The sequence below is a fragment of the Schistocerca cancellata genome, chromosome 2 (assembly GCF_023864275.1).
Source record: "Schistocerca cancellata isolate TAMUIC-IGC-003103 chromosome 2, iqSchCanc2.1, whole genome shotgun sequence".
NCBI lineage: Eukaryota > Metazoa > Arthropoda > Insecta > Orthoptera > Acrididae > Schistocerca > Schistocerca cancellata.
The window spans coordinates 759,879,305-759,895,910 of NC_064627.1; the positions used below are offsets into that span (position 1 = coordinate 759,879,305).

Below are 16,606 nucleotides of genomic sequence, written 5' to 3' on the forward strand. Positions count from 1 at the left end.
GAACTGGGTTTCCATCTGAGCTCTTGATATTCATACAAGTGGTTCTCTTTTCTCCAAAGGTCTCTTTAGTTTTTATGTAGGCAGTATTAATGTTACCCTTAGTGAGATAAGCCTCTACATCCTTACATTTGTCCTCCAGCCATCCCTGCTTAGCCATTTTGCACTTCCTATCGATCTCATTTTTGAGACGTTTGTATTCCTTTTTGCCTTCTTCATTTACTGCATTTTTATATTTTCTCCTTTCATTGATTAAATTCAATATTTCTTCTGTTACCCAAGGAGTTCTACTAGCCCTTGTCTTTTTACCTACTTGATCCTCTGCTGCCTTCAATACTTCATCCCTCAGAGCTACCCATTCTTCTTCTACTGTATTTCTTTCCCCCATATGTGACAATTGTTCCCTTATGCTCTCCCTGAAACTTTGTACAACGTCTGGTTTAATCAGTTTGTCCAGATCCCATCTCCTTAAATTCCCACCTTTTTGCAGTTTCTTCAGTTTTAATCTACAGCTCATAATGAATAGATTGTGGTCAGAGTCCACATCTGCCCCTGGAAATGTCTTACAATTTAATACCTGGTTCCTAAATCTCTGTCTTACCATTATATAATCTATCTGATACCTTCTAGTATTTCCAGGAGTCTTCCATGTGTACAATCTTCTTTTATGATTCTTGAACCAAGTGTTAGCTATGATTAAGTTATGCTCTGTGCAAAATTCTACCAGACGGCTTCCTCTTTCATTTCTTTCCCCCAATCCATATTCACCTACTATGTTTCCTTCTCTCCCTTTTCCTACTCTCGAATTCCAGTCAGCCATGACTATTAAATTTTCGTCTCCCTTCACTACCTGAATAATTTCTTTTATCTCATCATACATTTCATCAATTTCTTCATCTGCAGAGCTAGTTGGCATATAAACTTGTACTATTGTAGTAGGTGTGAGCTTCATGTCTATCTTGGCCACAATAATGCGTTCACTATGCTGTTTGTAGTAGCTTACCTGCACTCCTGTTTTTTTATTCATTATTAAACCTACTCCTGCATTACCCCTATTTGATTTTGTATTTATAATCCAGTATTCACCTGACCAAAAGTCTTGTTCCTCCTGCGACAGAACTTCACTAATTCCCACTACATCTAACTTTAACCTATCCATTTCCCTTTTTAAATTTTCTAATCTACCTGCCCGGTTAAGGGATCTGGCATTCCACGCTCCGATCTGTAGAATGCGTTTTCTGTTTCCTGATAACGACGGCCTCTTGAGTAGTCCTCGCCCGGAGATCCAAATGGGGGACTATTTTACCTCCGGAATATTTTACCCATGAGGATGCCATCATCATTTAACCATACAGTAAAGCTGCATGCCCTCGGGAAAAATTACAGCTGTAGTTTCCCCTTGCTTTCAGCCGTTCGTAGTACCAGCACAGCAAGGCCATTTTGGTTAGTGTTACAAGGCCAGATCAGTCAATCATCCAGACTGTTGCCCCTGCAACTACTGAAAAGGCTGCTGCCCCTCTTCAGGAACCACATGTTTGTCTGGCCTCTCAACAGATACCCCTCCATTGTGGTTGCACCTACGGTACGGCCATCTGTATCGCTGAGGCACGCAAGCCTCCCCACCAACGAGAAGGTCCATGGTTCATGGGGGTCCTTAGGTTAGTTAGGTTTAAGTAGTTCTAAGTTCTGGGGGACAGATGCCCTCAGAAGTAAAGTCCCATAGTGCTCAGAGCCATTTGAACCATTTTTTTAAAATAATTAGCTGCCCGAAGCAGAAGAGGTTCAGTGTGGTGCTCCACAATTTACTCTGCTTTTATGAGATATACTGATGCTGATGCAGTGTTCATCTAGTGTAGAAGTTGTCATGAAATCAGCTAACTGCAAAATCCATGCATTTTGGTCATATATTATTTATTTTTGTATATGTAAGTTGACTACCAGTATTTTTTTTTTTTTTTTTTTTTTTTTTTTTTTTGTGTTTGAGTAAAATCAAACCCACCAGACAAATTTGTTTTAAAAAAGGAAGGTTTATACAAAAAAAATCTTGTCAGAAATGGATAACTTAAGAAATACAAATTTCTTGCAAAAATAAAGAAACTGTTCTTGCGTACAACAGAACTATATACAATAGTTAATTCATGATTGTATAAAACAAAATTCTCAGCAAGGTTATTCACAAACAAAGAAACTACAACCAGCTGTTTATAGTCAACACTGAGAATAAATCTAACGTAATGTGGGAAGTTATGAATGGGACAGTGGTAAGGAAAGCAAGGGTCACTCAATCACATACATTAAGTATGAGGGTAGCATTATCTCTGACCCTAAAGAAATATGTGAAGTATTCAGTATATTCTTCACAAACACTGACAACAAACTTTCTTCTCAAATTGATGCTCCTGTGCCCTTTCTCTGTTCTGACTCAGAGCTATTCCCCAAAACACTGTTTCTTGATCCAACCACATGAGGTGAAATTTATGGTATTATAAAAGAGAACCAGACTCACATTCATGTTGTGTTTATGGCATATCTGATTACGAAGTTTTGTTTATTTTTGACACTGTCACATTTTATGACACAATCATAAGAGGTTTTGTCCCACAATAACCATCTTTTTTGGTATAATAGGAAAAACTAAAAAGTATACATTAAGATCTTGAAACAAGAAATATATTTTCATTAGGTCTACTGTGAGTTGAGCAAAGTGCTGTTAAAATGTATGTGGATCATACCTATGGGTGGCGTTTGTATGTGGATCATACCTATGAGTAGCATTTGGTGAGCAAATGTTCATGCATTGTCAAACTAAACACAGCAGCAAAAATTGGGAAATTATATATATAGAAGTAAGCATACTTTTCTTTCCCTACTTGTGCTAGATATGCATGTCTTCTATAAGACAATGTCTACTTGTGATAACAATAAAGTACGATAAATTTACAATAATATCTAAATCAGTTAATCACAATATATAAAACTAGATTACAGGCTATTAAAGCAGTAAAACCGTATTTAAAATAGATTAAGACCTTTACAATAAAGGGAAGAAAGCATCAATCCTTATGGCTGATGGCACTGCACTTTGAACTGCTAGATGTTTATGCCATTGTCCATAAGTTTAGAGGAGATGACATGGACCTGATGACAATGGCAGCTTCCTGGTACTGTATTAAAATCTCTGTCCTAATGAACTCAATAACATGATCTCCAATACAAGTCCAGGGAGGCAATTTGCTTAAATACTAAAAAAAGCTGTTAGTCAACAAGGACACAGCTGTCATTATACATTTTCATCCATCACATATTGTAGATTTATCAAGGACAGATGATGGCAGATTTGAACCTGCACATATAAACCCAGAAGTAATCACTGAATTCCACGGAGTGAAAGTAGATGAGACCTTACTGTGGGACATACATAAAAAAGTTACTAATTAGACTGAGCAGTTTGAACTATGCATTTAATGTCCTGAGTAGAGTAAAGTTTGTGACAATGAAACAGTAAAATGTGCCTACTTTGCACTAGTAAATTCAGTGTACACACGTCGCGTTCCATTTTGGGGTGCTCCACACAGAGAGATATTTATTATTCTGATGAGAATAATTAAGATAATGAGATAAGCGTCTCTCTCCTCCACCACTAAACACTTTTCCTGGGACTTGATGTCATTCCAGAGCCTTGTATTTAAATCCATATAACAATGTGCTTTTTTTCATGAAAATTTACAATTTTTTTTTTAAGAGAAGGCATTTGTCTTTACCAGTTCCATCATTCCAATGAATTATTTGTAATTAGTCAAAGAATGTGTAAGCAACTGCATAAGGCATGTGGGAGTTGTATGCAATACCAGTACCAGAAAGATTGAAGTTAAATAGAGAAGGATTCAGAGACAAAGTAAAAATGTTATTTCAGAAGAAATCCTTCCACACAGTAGATGAATTTATGAATTCCATCCCAAATTAGCAAAGTTAAATATTATCTTATGTGCTAAAGGCTTCCCTGTTCATGTTACTATTATTTTTATTATTATGAGCCTAAATTAACCTAGTTACATGTTTCCTATATATACCATACGTTTTTAGCTAATTTGTTTCTTTCTACAGACGTAACTGTTGTTTTTTTATTAATATGAGTTAATTATAATGTTTATACAAATAATAACTGTGACTTGTCTCATATTCATTGCTTTGTATTATTGTGAGCTAATTATGATATTTACATAAATTGTAATTGTGACCTGTCTTGTATCCATGTGTAACAACACACAGCAGAATTTATTGCATTGGTAAAAATCAAATTAAATACGATTTAAATAATTTTCAGTAAGTACAAGTATTGTACAGAACATATGTCATAATAACATGGTAATTGTAATTTACGATTACTGCAGCACATAGTGTAACCAACATAGCATGTTATTTTTAGTTTTCCCCTGCGATGGGAATGTATATTGTGTGTATTTACCATAAATTAATGTTATTTTCGAATTTCTTAGTGACAATTACATCAAAAAAGTTTCAGAAAATCAGAAGGTCTGCCTTTCACACCAATTTTTCTGTTGTCTTAACAGAAATCTCGTTTTTAATTATTAATTGTTCCAGTTCCTAAAGGGAATTAGTAATACTTTTAGTTTAACAGATACAGAAATTAAAAGAGAATCAGCAAGATTAATTTAAACTTATCTTTTAATGTGCCATAAAACATTCCCCAATCCTACAGTTCAGGCCCACTATGACTGCTGTTCTCAAGCATACGATGAGTTATTAGATGTTCATAAACAGCTGTAAGTCACCCTGACTATTGTCAAGTGATTCAAATACACTGTGAATGAGTGTGTTGTGAGGGTTACTGAGGGTCCTGTATCACAGTACAATCCTCTCCTGATAGTACTCTGATACATGACTTATGGTAATCCTCACACAGAGTACTGTCCTCTCCTGGAGGCTGACAGCAAGGGGAAATGACAGCCATAATTTTTCCCGAGGGCATGCAGCTCTACTGACTGTATGATTAAATCATGAAAATATTCTGGAGGTAAAACAATCCCCCATTTGGATCTCCAGGCAGGGACTACTCAGAAGGCTGTCGTCATCAGGAGAAACACAAGTAGCACTCTACAGATCAGAGTGTGGAATGTTAGACCCCTTAATTGGGCAGATAGATTAGAAAATTTAAAAAAGGAAATGGACAGAGTATGGTTAGATACTGTAGGAATTAGTGAAGTTCAGTGGCAGGTGGAACAGGACTTCTGGTCAAGTGAATACCAGGTCATAAACACAAAATCAAATAGGGGGAACGCAGGAGTACATATAATGATGAATAAGAAAATAAGCATGTGGGTAAGCTACTAAGAACAGCATAGTGAACACATTGATGTAGCAAGATAGCCACAAAGCCCATGCCCACCACAGTAGCACAAGTTTATTTATATGCAATAGCTCCGCAGATGATGAAGAGATTGAAGAAATGTATGATGAGATAAAAAAAATTACCCTGATAGTTAAGGGAGATGAAAATGTAATAGTTGTAGGTGACTGGAATTCGATAGTAGGCAAAAGAAGAGGAGGAAAAATGGTAGGTGAGTACGGACTGGGGGAAAGGAATGAAAGAGGAAGCCACCTGGTATCGCTAACACCTTGTTTAAGAATCATGAAAGAAAATTGGTATATGTGGAACAGATGTGGAGAGACTGGAAGATTTCAGGCTCATTATATAATGGTAAGACAGAGATTTAGAAGGCAGATTTTAATTTGTAAGACATTTTCAGTAGCAGATGTGGACTCTGACCACAATTTATTTGTTATGAAGTGTAAATTAAAAGTGAAGAAATTGCAAAAAGGTAAGAAATTAAGGAGATGTGATCTGGATAAGCTGAAAGAACTAGAGGTTGCAGAGATTTTTGAAGGGAGCATTAGGCAATGACTGATCAGAGCAGATAAAGAGAATACAGTAGAAGATGAATGGGTAGCTTTGAGAGATGAAACAGTGAAGGCAGCAGAGGATCAAATAGGTAAAAAGACCAGGCCTAGTGGAAATCTATGAATAACACATGAGATATTGAATTTTACTGATGAAAGGAGAAAATTTAAAAATGCAGCAAATAAAGCAGATGAAAAGCAATACAAATATATAAAAAATGAGACTGACAGGACACACAAATTGGATTAAGTAGGACTGGCTAGAGGACAAATATAAAGATTTAAAAGCATATTTCACTAAGGCACAGGAACCATTTGCAGAAAAATTAAAGAGGCCTTTGGAGAAAATAGAAGCAACTTTATGAATATCAAGAGCTGAGATGCAAATCCAGTGCTAACCAAAGAAGGAAAGCTCAAAAGGTGGAAGGAGTATGTAGAGGGTCTCTGCAAGGGAGATGAAGTTGAAAGCAATATTATACAAAAGAAAGAGGATGCAGATGAGGATGATATGGGAGATATGATACAGTGAGAAGAATTTGACAGAGCACTGAGTTGACTAGCATACTCTCTTTGAAATTTTGAAGGTAGCAGGAGTAAAATAGAGGGAGCGAAAGGCCATTTACAACTTGTACAGAAACCAGATGGCAGTTATAAGAGTCGATTGGCATGAAAGGAAAGCAGTGGCTGAGAAAGGAGTGAGAGAGGGTTGTAGCCTGTCCCTGACATTATTCAGTCTGCAGATTGAACAAAATTAAAGGAAACCAAGAAAAATTTGGAGTAGGAATGAAAGAAACAAAAAATTTGAGGTCAGCCAATGATATTGTAATTCTATCAGAGGCAGCAAAGACTTGGAAGAGTAGTTAAACATAATGGAAAGTCTCTTGAAAGGAAGATATAAGATGGACATCTACAAAAGCACATAAAGGATAATGGAATGTAGTCACATTAAATCAGGTGATGCTGAGGGAATTAGATTAGGAAATGAGACACTTAATGTAGTAGATAAGTTTTGCTACTTGGGCTGAAAAATAACTGATGAGTGTTAAAGTAGAGAGGATATAAAATGTAGACTGGCAAGGGCAAGAAAAGTGTTTATGAAGAAGAACAATTTGTTAGCTTCAAATATAGATTTAAGTGCTAAAAAGAGAGTATTACAGAGTGGCCCTCTGCCCAAACCGCGCACTTCTCTGGTCCAACCCACCACATTCAACGCAGCTGCCTGACAGCTTGTGCCTCTACCCACTGCTGCCCTGTGGCCTGACTCAAATTCTGTAATCTTCCAGAAGGTGTAGCGTAGGTGATTGCTCTAGATCTAATTCCTTGGACATCTCCTTGAAGAGTTGCAAAAAGCCTCTGTTTTAAAAGATACAAAATAAGTGATAATGTATAAGATTTACAGTAAAAAAAATATCATAAATGCAGTGAGAAGAGAAACTAGTTCAATTCGAGCTGTTTATCCCTTCTTCGAGAACTTTTTCCATAAAGTCGAATATTGGCTTTCTACTACTTATAACAACATCAACCGTGTATTCCAGTATCACTGGACTACTCTAGCGATCTGTCAAGAGCATTAAGAAGGACACTTTTCTTTTCATGATGACACTTCAAACCCTCATCCAGCCGTCCTGATTTAGGTTTTCCATGATTTCCCTAAATCACATCAGTCAAATGTCGGTATGTTCCCTCCAAAAGGGCACAGCCGATTTCCATCCCCAACCTTCCCTAACCCGAGCTTCTGCTCCGTCTCTAATGACCTCGTTGTTGACAGGACGTTTAACACTAATCTCCACCTCCTCCTCCTCCTCCTCTTCCTTTCATAAGTGATGAGTTCTTTTGCAAAGACCATGAACTTGTGAACAACTGACGCATATATACTTCGCATTAAAAGTATTTCGTAACACTTTATTTAGCATATGACAGGAACAATTCAGTCCTGAATAATTGTGCAATGCAGCGGCAATGTTGGCACCTTGACCACTTGTAAAATGCTTGTCTTTCAAAGCAGAGTCATGGATGCCAAGAGACATATATCTTCCCAACAGTTCTCTTCGTATGTTATTGCCAGTTTTTGGTTCACCTGGAAACTGAATTCCCAGTGAACAGAATAGTAGACAGTGCGCATCAGATAATGGTTTCTTCTTGCACTGCATGACCACATGTCCGTAGTTGGTGAGCATTCACTTTTTATTATATAAGCTATTACTTCAGGCATTATTATATGTCTTAGGCTTTTAGTACTTTTTACCATGTGCTGTGATATGTTTGTGGCATGAATAATAATAGCCTTTGCAGATACTTATCTGTAAGTAATGTCTCAACAAGATCCAGAAACCTTCACTTCCTATAGTTCCTTGCAAACTTAGGTCTCGTGCACATCTAGCCATTCATTTGTTGACAATTATCTCCTGAGTAGGTTTAGGAAGGCATTTCTCACACACATAAGATCGTTGTTTATTAAACATGCAAGAATGGCTAGAAATGCGCAAAGTGCCAGTTGACACTTTAGCATGAGCATAAATTTAATTGCACAATGAACAGTAAACAAAATTAACTTCTTTCCCATCACCACCCAATATAGGCTTACATGTCATCCAAACTGTACTTTTAAGATTCCTCTAGGCTGTGCGGTTATATACTCACCACTGATTAGGTTTTCTTTCATTTCCCTTTTTCCTGACATGCTCTTCTTCCTCTGCAAATCACATTCAGTTTCCACACTCATTTTGTGCATTAGGAAAAAAATGGCGAAGTTGCAGCACTACACCCACTACATTTAAATACGACATATCTTCTGGAAGATGAAAACAAATTTTGGGAACCATTTTCGCTGTCACACTTACATGTTAAAGGCCTGAAGTGGATTTGCTACCCCAGTCAAATATTGCGTCAGGAAATCAGCTGTTACAGTTTCTGGTTTGGTCAGCACAAGTTTCTGATTGGGTCAGCACAATCAATATTTCTCTTCAATTACATATTAGAAGTAGGCAGATTCATGCTCAGCATAATATTTCTACTTCTACTTCACAGTGCAAAACGCCACTTCATCTATATTAGTCAAAATTTTTATAAAATGAGTCATAACTTGACGGCCCATGCACTTTTCAAAAACAGTTGTGCTCTTTATTTGATAGCCAAAATCGATTGTGAAAGTCCGAAACTGACAGCAAGAAGCATATTTCCTAAATTGATTTTGGAGTGTTTAGATGAGTGATCAAAAGCAGCATTGGGAAATCAGTTTACGAAATCAGGTTTTTGGAGGCCATGTAAACATAGTGAGTAAGGACTGCTGTACTTGCCATTCATATACCTCACAACAGCGGTCAGTGCTGCCACCAGTCCATAGACTGCAGCAAGCCAGTGCTTGCAGACGGCACAGACTAGTCCCTGAAGTGTTGCTGCATACTGTGGGCTGCGCCTCTGTGCATGACTCTGCAGAGCCTGTAGCACACCAGTGATTATGTACAGCACTGCTCCACCTGTGTGGTGACATCAAGGGCTCACTTCATCCTGAGACTCTTGTAGATCAGTGCTGCCACCACCCGAGGTCCGGACTTCTGTGCATAGCCCTGATTAGGAAGTCTTTTCTGAAGTTGTTTACCTTCAGTGTAGCCATGTATGGAAGTGAAATGTGGATGATGATTTCTTAGACAGAAGAGAGTAAAAGCTTTTGTAATGTGGTGCTGCAGAAGAATGCTGAAGATTGGTTAGATAGCTCATGTAACTAATGGGGAGGGACTGAGTAGAACTGATGATAAAAGAAATTGTGCCACAACCCGACAAAAAGAAGGGATCAGTCAATAGGACACATTCTGAGACATCTAGGGATAACCAGTTTAGTACTGGAGGACAGTGTGGGGAGTAAAAGTCATAGAGGGTAAAAATCATAGAGAGAGACCAAGAGATGAATACAATAATCAGATTCAGAAGGGCATAGGTTGCAGTAGTTATTTGGAGATGAAAAGGCTTGCACAAGATAGAGTATTTATCTTTTCAAAAAGTTTTGCACTGGACAGTTATTCAGTTTAATAAAAGTCCAGACACAAAAGTTCTTATTCCCAAAATTATAATAGTAATGAACATGGAGATTACAAGCTGAGGACAACTGAACTGTTGTAAAATTACTGGACTTATCAATGGATCACTCATTATGAGTACGAATACATCCAGTGAAGTCACTAGGCCTGTAGCCTGTAATGGAAGGATACAACTGGCAGTGTCACATCACATGACAACACACATGCTGCAGATTTAAGGGCTGTCATGGACCACAACAGGCTTGCTTGACAATCATAAGATGTTTACAGCAAGCTCTCATGTGGGTCTATAGATGATGATCCTGCAGTACATGGTTCCCTCCTGGACTGTAATTTGGACTTTGGTGTTATCAGAAAACAATGTTTAGCTATTGCATGGATTTGTCTGTTTCCCCAATGCAACACTGTCCTTGTTCACTATGTAACTGAGCATTGCATTTTTAATGAACTGAATGAGTGCACCAAAAATGTGGATGGTAACTGAGTGTTTCCTCATCGAATTTACAAATAGTGGCCTCCAGCACTTATGTGTGAGTTATTAAGCAAACATTCACAGTACTGTATTGAGAATAAGGTATTCACCACCAAAAGCTTTTTGTTTTGTGTATTTCCAGACGAGTCAGGAAGTATTCTTTTCTGTGATTTGATTTTAAATAAGTAAGTGGTGCTGAATAAAATATGTGTTGTTGAAGAATTTGACTTCTAAGTGAAGGAATATTCTGAATGGTTAGTTAAATAAACCTACAGCCTAAAGGAAGGTAATGTAGTTTTAAATACAGGCAAAAGTATCAAAAGAAGTGTGTTGTTGTTGTGGTCTTCAGTCCTGAGACTGGTTTGATGCAGCTCTCCATGCTACTCTATCCTGTGCAAGCTTCTTCATCTCCCAGTACTCACTGCAACCTACATCCTTCTGAATCTGCTTAGTGCATTGATCTCTTGGTCTCCCCCTACGATTTTTACCCTCCACGCTGCCCTCCAATGCTAAATTTGTGATCCCTTGATGCCTCAAAACATGTCCTCCCAACCGGTCCCTTCTTCTTGTCAAGTTGTGCCACAAACTCCTCTTCTCCCCAATTCTATTCAATACCTCCTCATTAGTTATGTGATCTACCCATCTAATCTTCAGCATTCCTCTGTAGCACCACATTTCGAAAGCTTCTATTCTCTTCTTGTCCAAACTATTTATCGTCATGTTTCACTTCCATACATGGCTACACTCCATACAAATACTTTCAGAAACGACTTCCTGACACTTAAATATATACTCAATGTTAACAAATTTCTCTTCTTCAGAAACGCTTTTCTTGCCATTGCCAGTCTACATTTTATATCCTCTCTACTTCGACCATCATCAGTTATTTTGCTCCCCAAATAGCAAAACTTCTTTACTACTTTAAGTGTCTCATTTCCTAATCTAATCCCCTCAGCATCACCCGATTTAATTTGACTACATTCCATTATCCTCGTTTTGCTTTTGTTGATGTTCATCTTATATCCTCCTTTCAAGACACTGTCCATTCCGTTCAACTGCTCTTCCAAGTCCTTTGCTGTCTCTGACAGAATTACAATGTCATCGGCGAACCTCAGAGTTTTTACTTCTTCTCCATGAATTTTAAAACCTACTCCGAATTTTTCTTTTGTTTCCTTTACTGCTTGCTCAATATACAGATTGAATAACATTGGGGAGAGGCTACAACCCTGTCTCACTCCTTTCCCAACCACTGCTTCCCTTTCATGCCCCTCGACTCTTATAACTGCCATCTGGTTTCTGTACAAATTGTAAATAGCCTTTCGCTCCTTGTATTTTACCCCTGCCACCTTCAGAATTTGAAAGAGAGTATTCCATTTAACGTTGTCAAAAGCTTTCTCTAAGTCTACAAATGCTAGAAATGTAGGTTTGCCTTTTCTTAATCTTTCTTCTAAGATAAGTCGTAGGGTTAGTATTGCCTCATGTGTTCCAACATTTCTACAGAATCCAAACTGATCTTCCCCGAGGTCCGCTTCTACCAGTTTTTCCATTCGTCTGTAAAGAATTCGCGTTAGTATTTTGCAGCTGTGACTTATTAAACTGATAGTTCAGTAATTTTCACATCTGTCAACACCTGCTTTCTTTGGGATTGGAATTATTATATTCTTCTTGAAGTCTGTGGGTATTTCGCCTGTCTCATACATCTTGCTCACCAGATGGTAGAGTTTTGTCATGACTGGCTCTCCCAAGGCCATCAGTAGTTCCAATGGAATATTGTCTACTCCCGGGGCCTTGTTTCGATTCAGGTCTTTCAGTGCTCTGTCAAACTCTTCACGCAATATCTTATCTCCCATTTCATCTTCATCTACATCCTCTTCCATTTCCATAATATTGTCCTCAAGTACATCGCCCTTGTATAAACCCTCTATATACTCCTTCCACCTTTCTGCCTTCCCTTCTTTGCTTAGAACTGGGTTGCCATCTGAGCTCTTGATATTCATACAAGTGGTTCTCTTCTCTCCAAAGGTCTCTTTAATTTTCCTGTAGGCAGTATCTATCTTACCACTAGTGAGACAAGCCTCTACACCCTTACATTTGTCCTCTAGCCATCCCTGCTTAGCCATTTTGCACTTCCTGTCGATCTCATTTTTGAGACGTTTGTATTCCCTTTTGCCTGCTTCATTTACTGCATTTTTATATTTTCTCCTTTCGTCAATTAAATTTAATATTTCTTCTGTTGTCCAAGGATTTCTATTAGCCCTCGTCTTTTTATCTACTTGATCCTCTGCTGCCTTCACTACTTCATCCCTCAGAGCTACCCATTCTTCTTCTACTATATTTCTTTCCCCCATTCCTGTCAATTGTTCCCTTATGCTCTTCCTGAAACTCTCCACAACCTCTGGTTCTTTCAGTTTATCCAGGTCCCATCTCCTTAAATTCCCACCTTTTTGCAGTTTCTTCAGTTTCAATCTGCAGTTTATAACCAATAGATTGTGGTCAGAATCCACATCTGCCCCTGGAAATGTCTTACAATTTAAAACCTGGTTCCTAAATCTCTGTCTTACCATTATATAATCTATCTGATAACTTTTAGTATCTCCAGGATTCTTCCAGGTATACAACCTTCTATTATGATTCTTGAACCAAGTGTTAGCTATGATTAAGTTATGCTCTGTGCAAAATTCTACAAGGCGGCTTCCTCTTTCATTTCTTACCCCCAATCCATATTCACCTACTATGTTTCCTTCTCTCCCTTTTCCTACTGACGAATTCCAGTCACCCATGACTATTAAATTTTCGTCTCACTTCACTACCTGAATAATTTCTTTTATCTCGTCATACATTTCATCAATTTCTTCATCATCTGCAGAGCTAGTTGGCATATAAACTTGTACTACTGTAGTAGGCATGGGCTTTGTGTCTATCTTGGCCACAATAATGCGTTCACTATGCTGTTTGTAGTAGCTAACCCGCACTCCTATTTTTTTATTCATTATTACACCTACTCCTGCATTACCCCTATTTGATTTTGTATTTATAACCCTGTAATCACCTGACCAAAAGTCTTGTTCCTCCTGCCACCGAACTTCACTAATTCCCACTATATCTAACTTTAACCTATCCATTTCCCTTATTAAATTTTCTAACCTACCTGCCCGATTAAGGGATCTGACATTCCACGCTCCGATCCGTAGGATGCCAGTTTTCTTTCTCCTGATAACGATGTGCTCTTGAGTAGTCCCCGCCCGGAGATCCAAATGGGGGACTATTTTACCTCTGGAATATTTTACCCAAGAGGACGCCATCATCATTTAATCATACAGTAAAGCTGCATGTCCTCGGGAAAAATTACAGCTGTAGTTTCCCCTTGCTTTCAGCCGTTCGTAGTACCAGCACAGCAAGGCTGTTTTGGTTAATGTTACAAGGCCAGATCAGTCAATCATCCAGGCTGTTGCCCCTGCAACTACTGAAAAGGCTGCTGCCCCTCTTCAGAAACCACATGTTTGTCTGGCCTCTCAACAGATACCCCTCCGTTGTGGTTGCACCTACGGTATGGCCATCTGTATCGCTGAGGCACGCAAGCCTCCCCACCAACGGCAAGGTCCATGGTTCATGGGGGAAGAAAAGAAGTGTACACACTTTTTTTATAGAAGCTCATATCAATACAAGATTTTGACTAGTTTTCTTTGTGCAGCAATCATTTGCAGCAAGCAAAATTTACAAAACGAAGATAAGATTCTCTTTTAATAACGAAAAAAGTTATAAGATAGCTGACAATATAATGTTTTCAGCCTCATAATACAGTTCTTGAAGAGACCACAAAGATAAAATTAGCTCAATCATGCACAGGCAAATGAAATCATTCTTCCCGTTCTCTACCTTTGAATGCAATGGAAAGACTGTTCCATGTGTAATACAATAATGTGTATCTTCTATAATTCACATTACAGTGGTTTGTATGGTACAGAAATAAACGTTAGTTTATTTGCAGGTCACCAATTCCAGTAACAAATATCTTACCAGTTAAATTTTTAACACTGTCAAGTAATATGTTAAAAACTGAAAATAATGCATACATGCCAATTTTTTTTACTTTTTTGATCCAGTAGTACTATAATAAGGAATACCCTAAGTGTGAATGATAATCCATCCAGTTAACCTACACGAAAGTGTTATTATGACAAAGACACTTTAGTAAGATATTTTGATTGTTCTTAATATTTTTGTGAAGCTTCATAAGAGAGAGACTGATAATTGAGAGCTCTTCTGATCATCCACCCATTCTTTACATGTAACTGAAATAACTTTTCTAATTATTTGAGTATTTGTGCTGCTGTATGACTGTCTCTTTGCCCAATTTTACTGTTTGTAATTATGTCACATGATATTCACTTCTCTGACTACATTTCTTATCTAAATTCTAGATCATTATGAGTGTGCTTGGATCACTGGTCATAGCAGTGGCTGTCAACTGGGTGTATCTTATCCCTATTATTGTTATGGGCGTTATCCTTTGGTTTGTGAGAAAAATTTATCTGAGGTCTTCGATGAACATTAAGCGACTGGAAGGAATGAGTAAGTAAGATAAACTATGTAATGATTTTCATATTAGTGGCAACAATTTTTCAGAGCCGGAATTCATATTTAATTTATCATCATCATTGTAATCTTGGAGCAATAACTGCATTCTTAATCTTAATATGTTGGAAAACAACTGGGTCACAGCAGTAATGAGCAAGTTCTGAAAATTTTGCATGTGATTTTAAATACATTTCTCTCACTAGTTCCCATACACAATGAGTTCACCATACTACAACATTAATAGAAACTAATTCCAGGAATGTAATGAAAAACATGAGTTCCAAACAAAGACCAGTAACTAAAACTAAAAGCCTTGTAGAGACTTAAGTAATTATCTTTCACAGATTCGCTCTTCTTAAATTTCTTGCTATAGGAATTAGTCATCCCCCCCCCCCCCCCCCCCCCCCCCCCCCCCCCCCCCCCAAGGAACCATGGACCTTGCCATTGGTTGGGAGGCTTGCGTGCCTCAGTGATACAGGTGGCCGTACCATAGGTGCAACCGCAATGGAGGGGTATCTGTTGAGAGACCAGACAAGCGCGTGGTTCCTGAAGAGGGGCAGCAGCCTTTTCAGTAGTTGCAGGGGCAACAGTCTGGATGATTGACTGATCTGGCCTTGTAACACTAACCAAAACGGCCTTGCTGTGCTGGTACTACGAACGGCTGAAAGCAAGGGGAAACTACAGCCGTAATTTTTCCCAAGGGCATGCTGCTTTATTGAATGGATAAATGATGATGGCGTCCTCTTGGGTAAAATATTCCGGAGGTAAAATAGTCCCCCATTCGGATCTCCGGGCGGGGACTACTCAAGAGGACGTCGTTATCAGGAAAAAGAAAACTGGCGTTCTACGGCGTGAAATGTCAGATCCCTTAACCGGGCAGGTAGATTAGAAAATTTAAAAAGGGAAATGGATAGGTTAAAGTTAGATATAGTGGGAATTAGTGAAGTTCTGACTTTTGGTCAGGTGAATACAGGGTTATAAACACAAAATCAAATAGGGGTAATGCAGGAGTAGGTTTAATAATAAATAAAAAAAATAGGAATGTGGGTAAGCTACTACAAACAGCATAGTGAACACATTATCGTGGCCAAGATAGACATGAAGCCCACACCTACTACAATAGTACAAGTTTATATGCCAACTAGCTCTGCAGATGATGAAGAAATTGAAGAAATGTATGATGACAATAAAGAAATTATTCAGGTCGTGAAGGGAGACGAAAATTTAATAGTCATGGGTGACTGGAATTCGAGAGTAGGAAAAGGGAGAGAAGGAAACATAGTAGGTGAATATGGATTGGAGGAAAGAAATGAAAGAGGAAGCCACCTGGTAGAGTTTCGCACAGAGCATAACTTAATCATAGTTAACACTTGGTTCAAGAATCATGAAAGAAGGTTGTATACATGGAAGAATCCTGGCAATACTAGAAGCTATCAGATAGATTATATAATGGTAAGACAGATATTTAGGTACCAGGTTTTAAATTTTAAGACATTTCCAGGGGCAGATGTGGACTCTGACCACAGTCTATTGGTTATGAACTGCAGATTAAAACTGAAGAAACTGCAAAAAGGTGGGAATTTAAGGAGATGGACCTGGATAAACT

The 16,606-nt window shown here is 38.2% G+C and overlaps 1 protein-coding gene across 3 annotated transcripts in view; it reads left to right on the forward strand.

Annotated features, from left to right (window-relative positions):
- The window catches only part of LOC126162587 (ATP-binding cassette sub-family C member 4-like), a 318,245-nt gene that overhangs the window by 242,235 nt on the left and 59,404 nt on the right, over positions 1-16,606 (forward strand). For all 3 annotated transcript variants that reach the window (XM_049919187.1, XM_049919189.1, XM_049919188.1), the window contains exon 17: positions 14,844-14,994. In XM_049919187.1, coding sequence (XP_049775144.1) covers positions 14,844-14,994 — 151 coding nt within the window. The remainder of the gene's footprint in view (positions 1-14,843; positions 14,995-16,606) is intronic.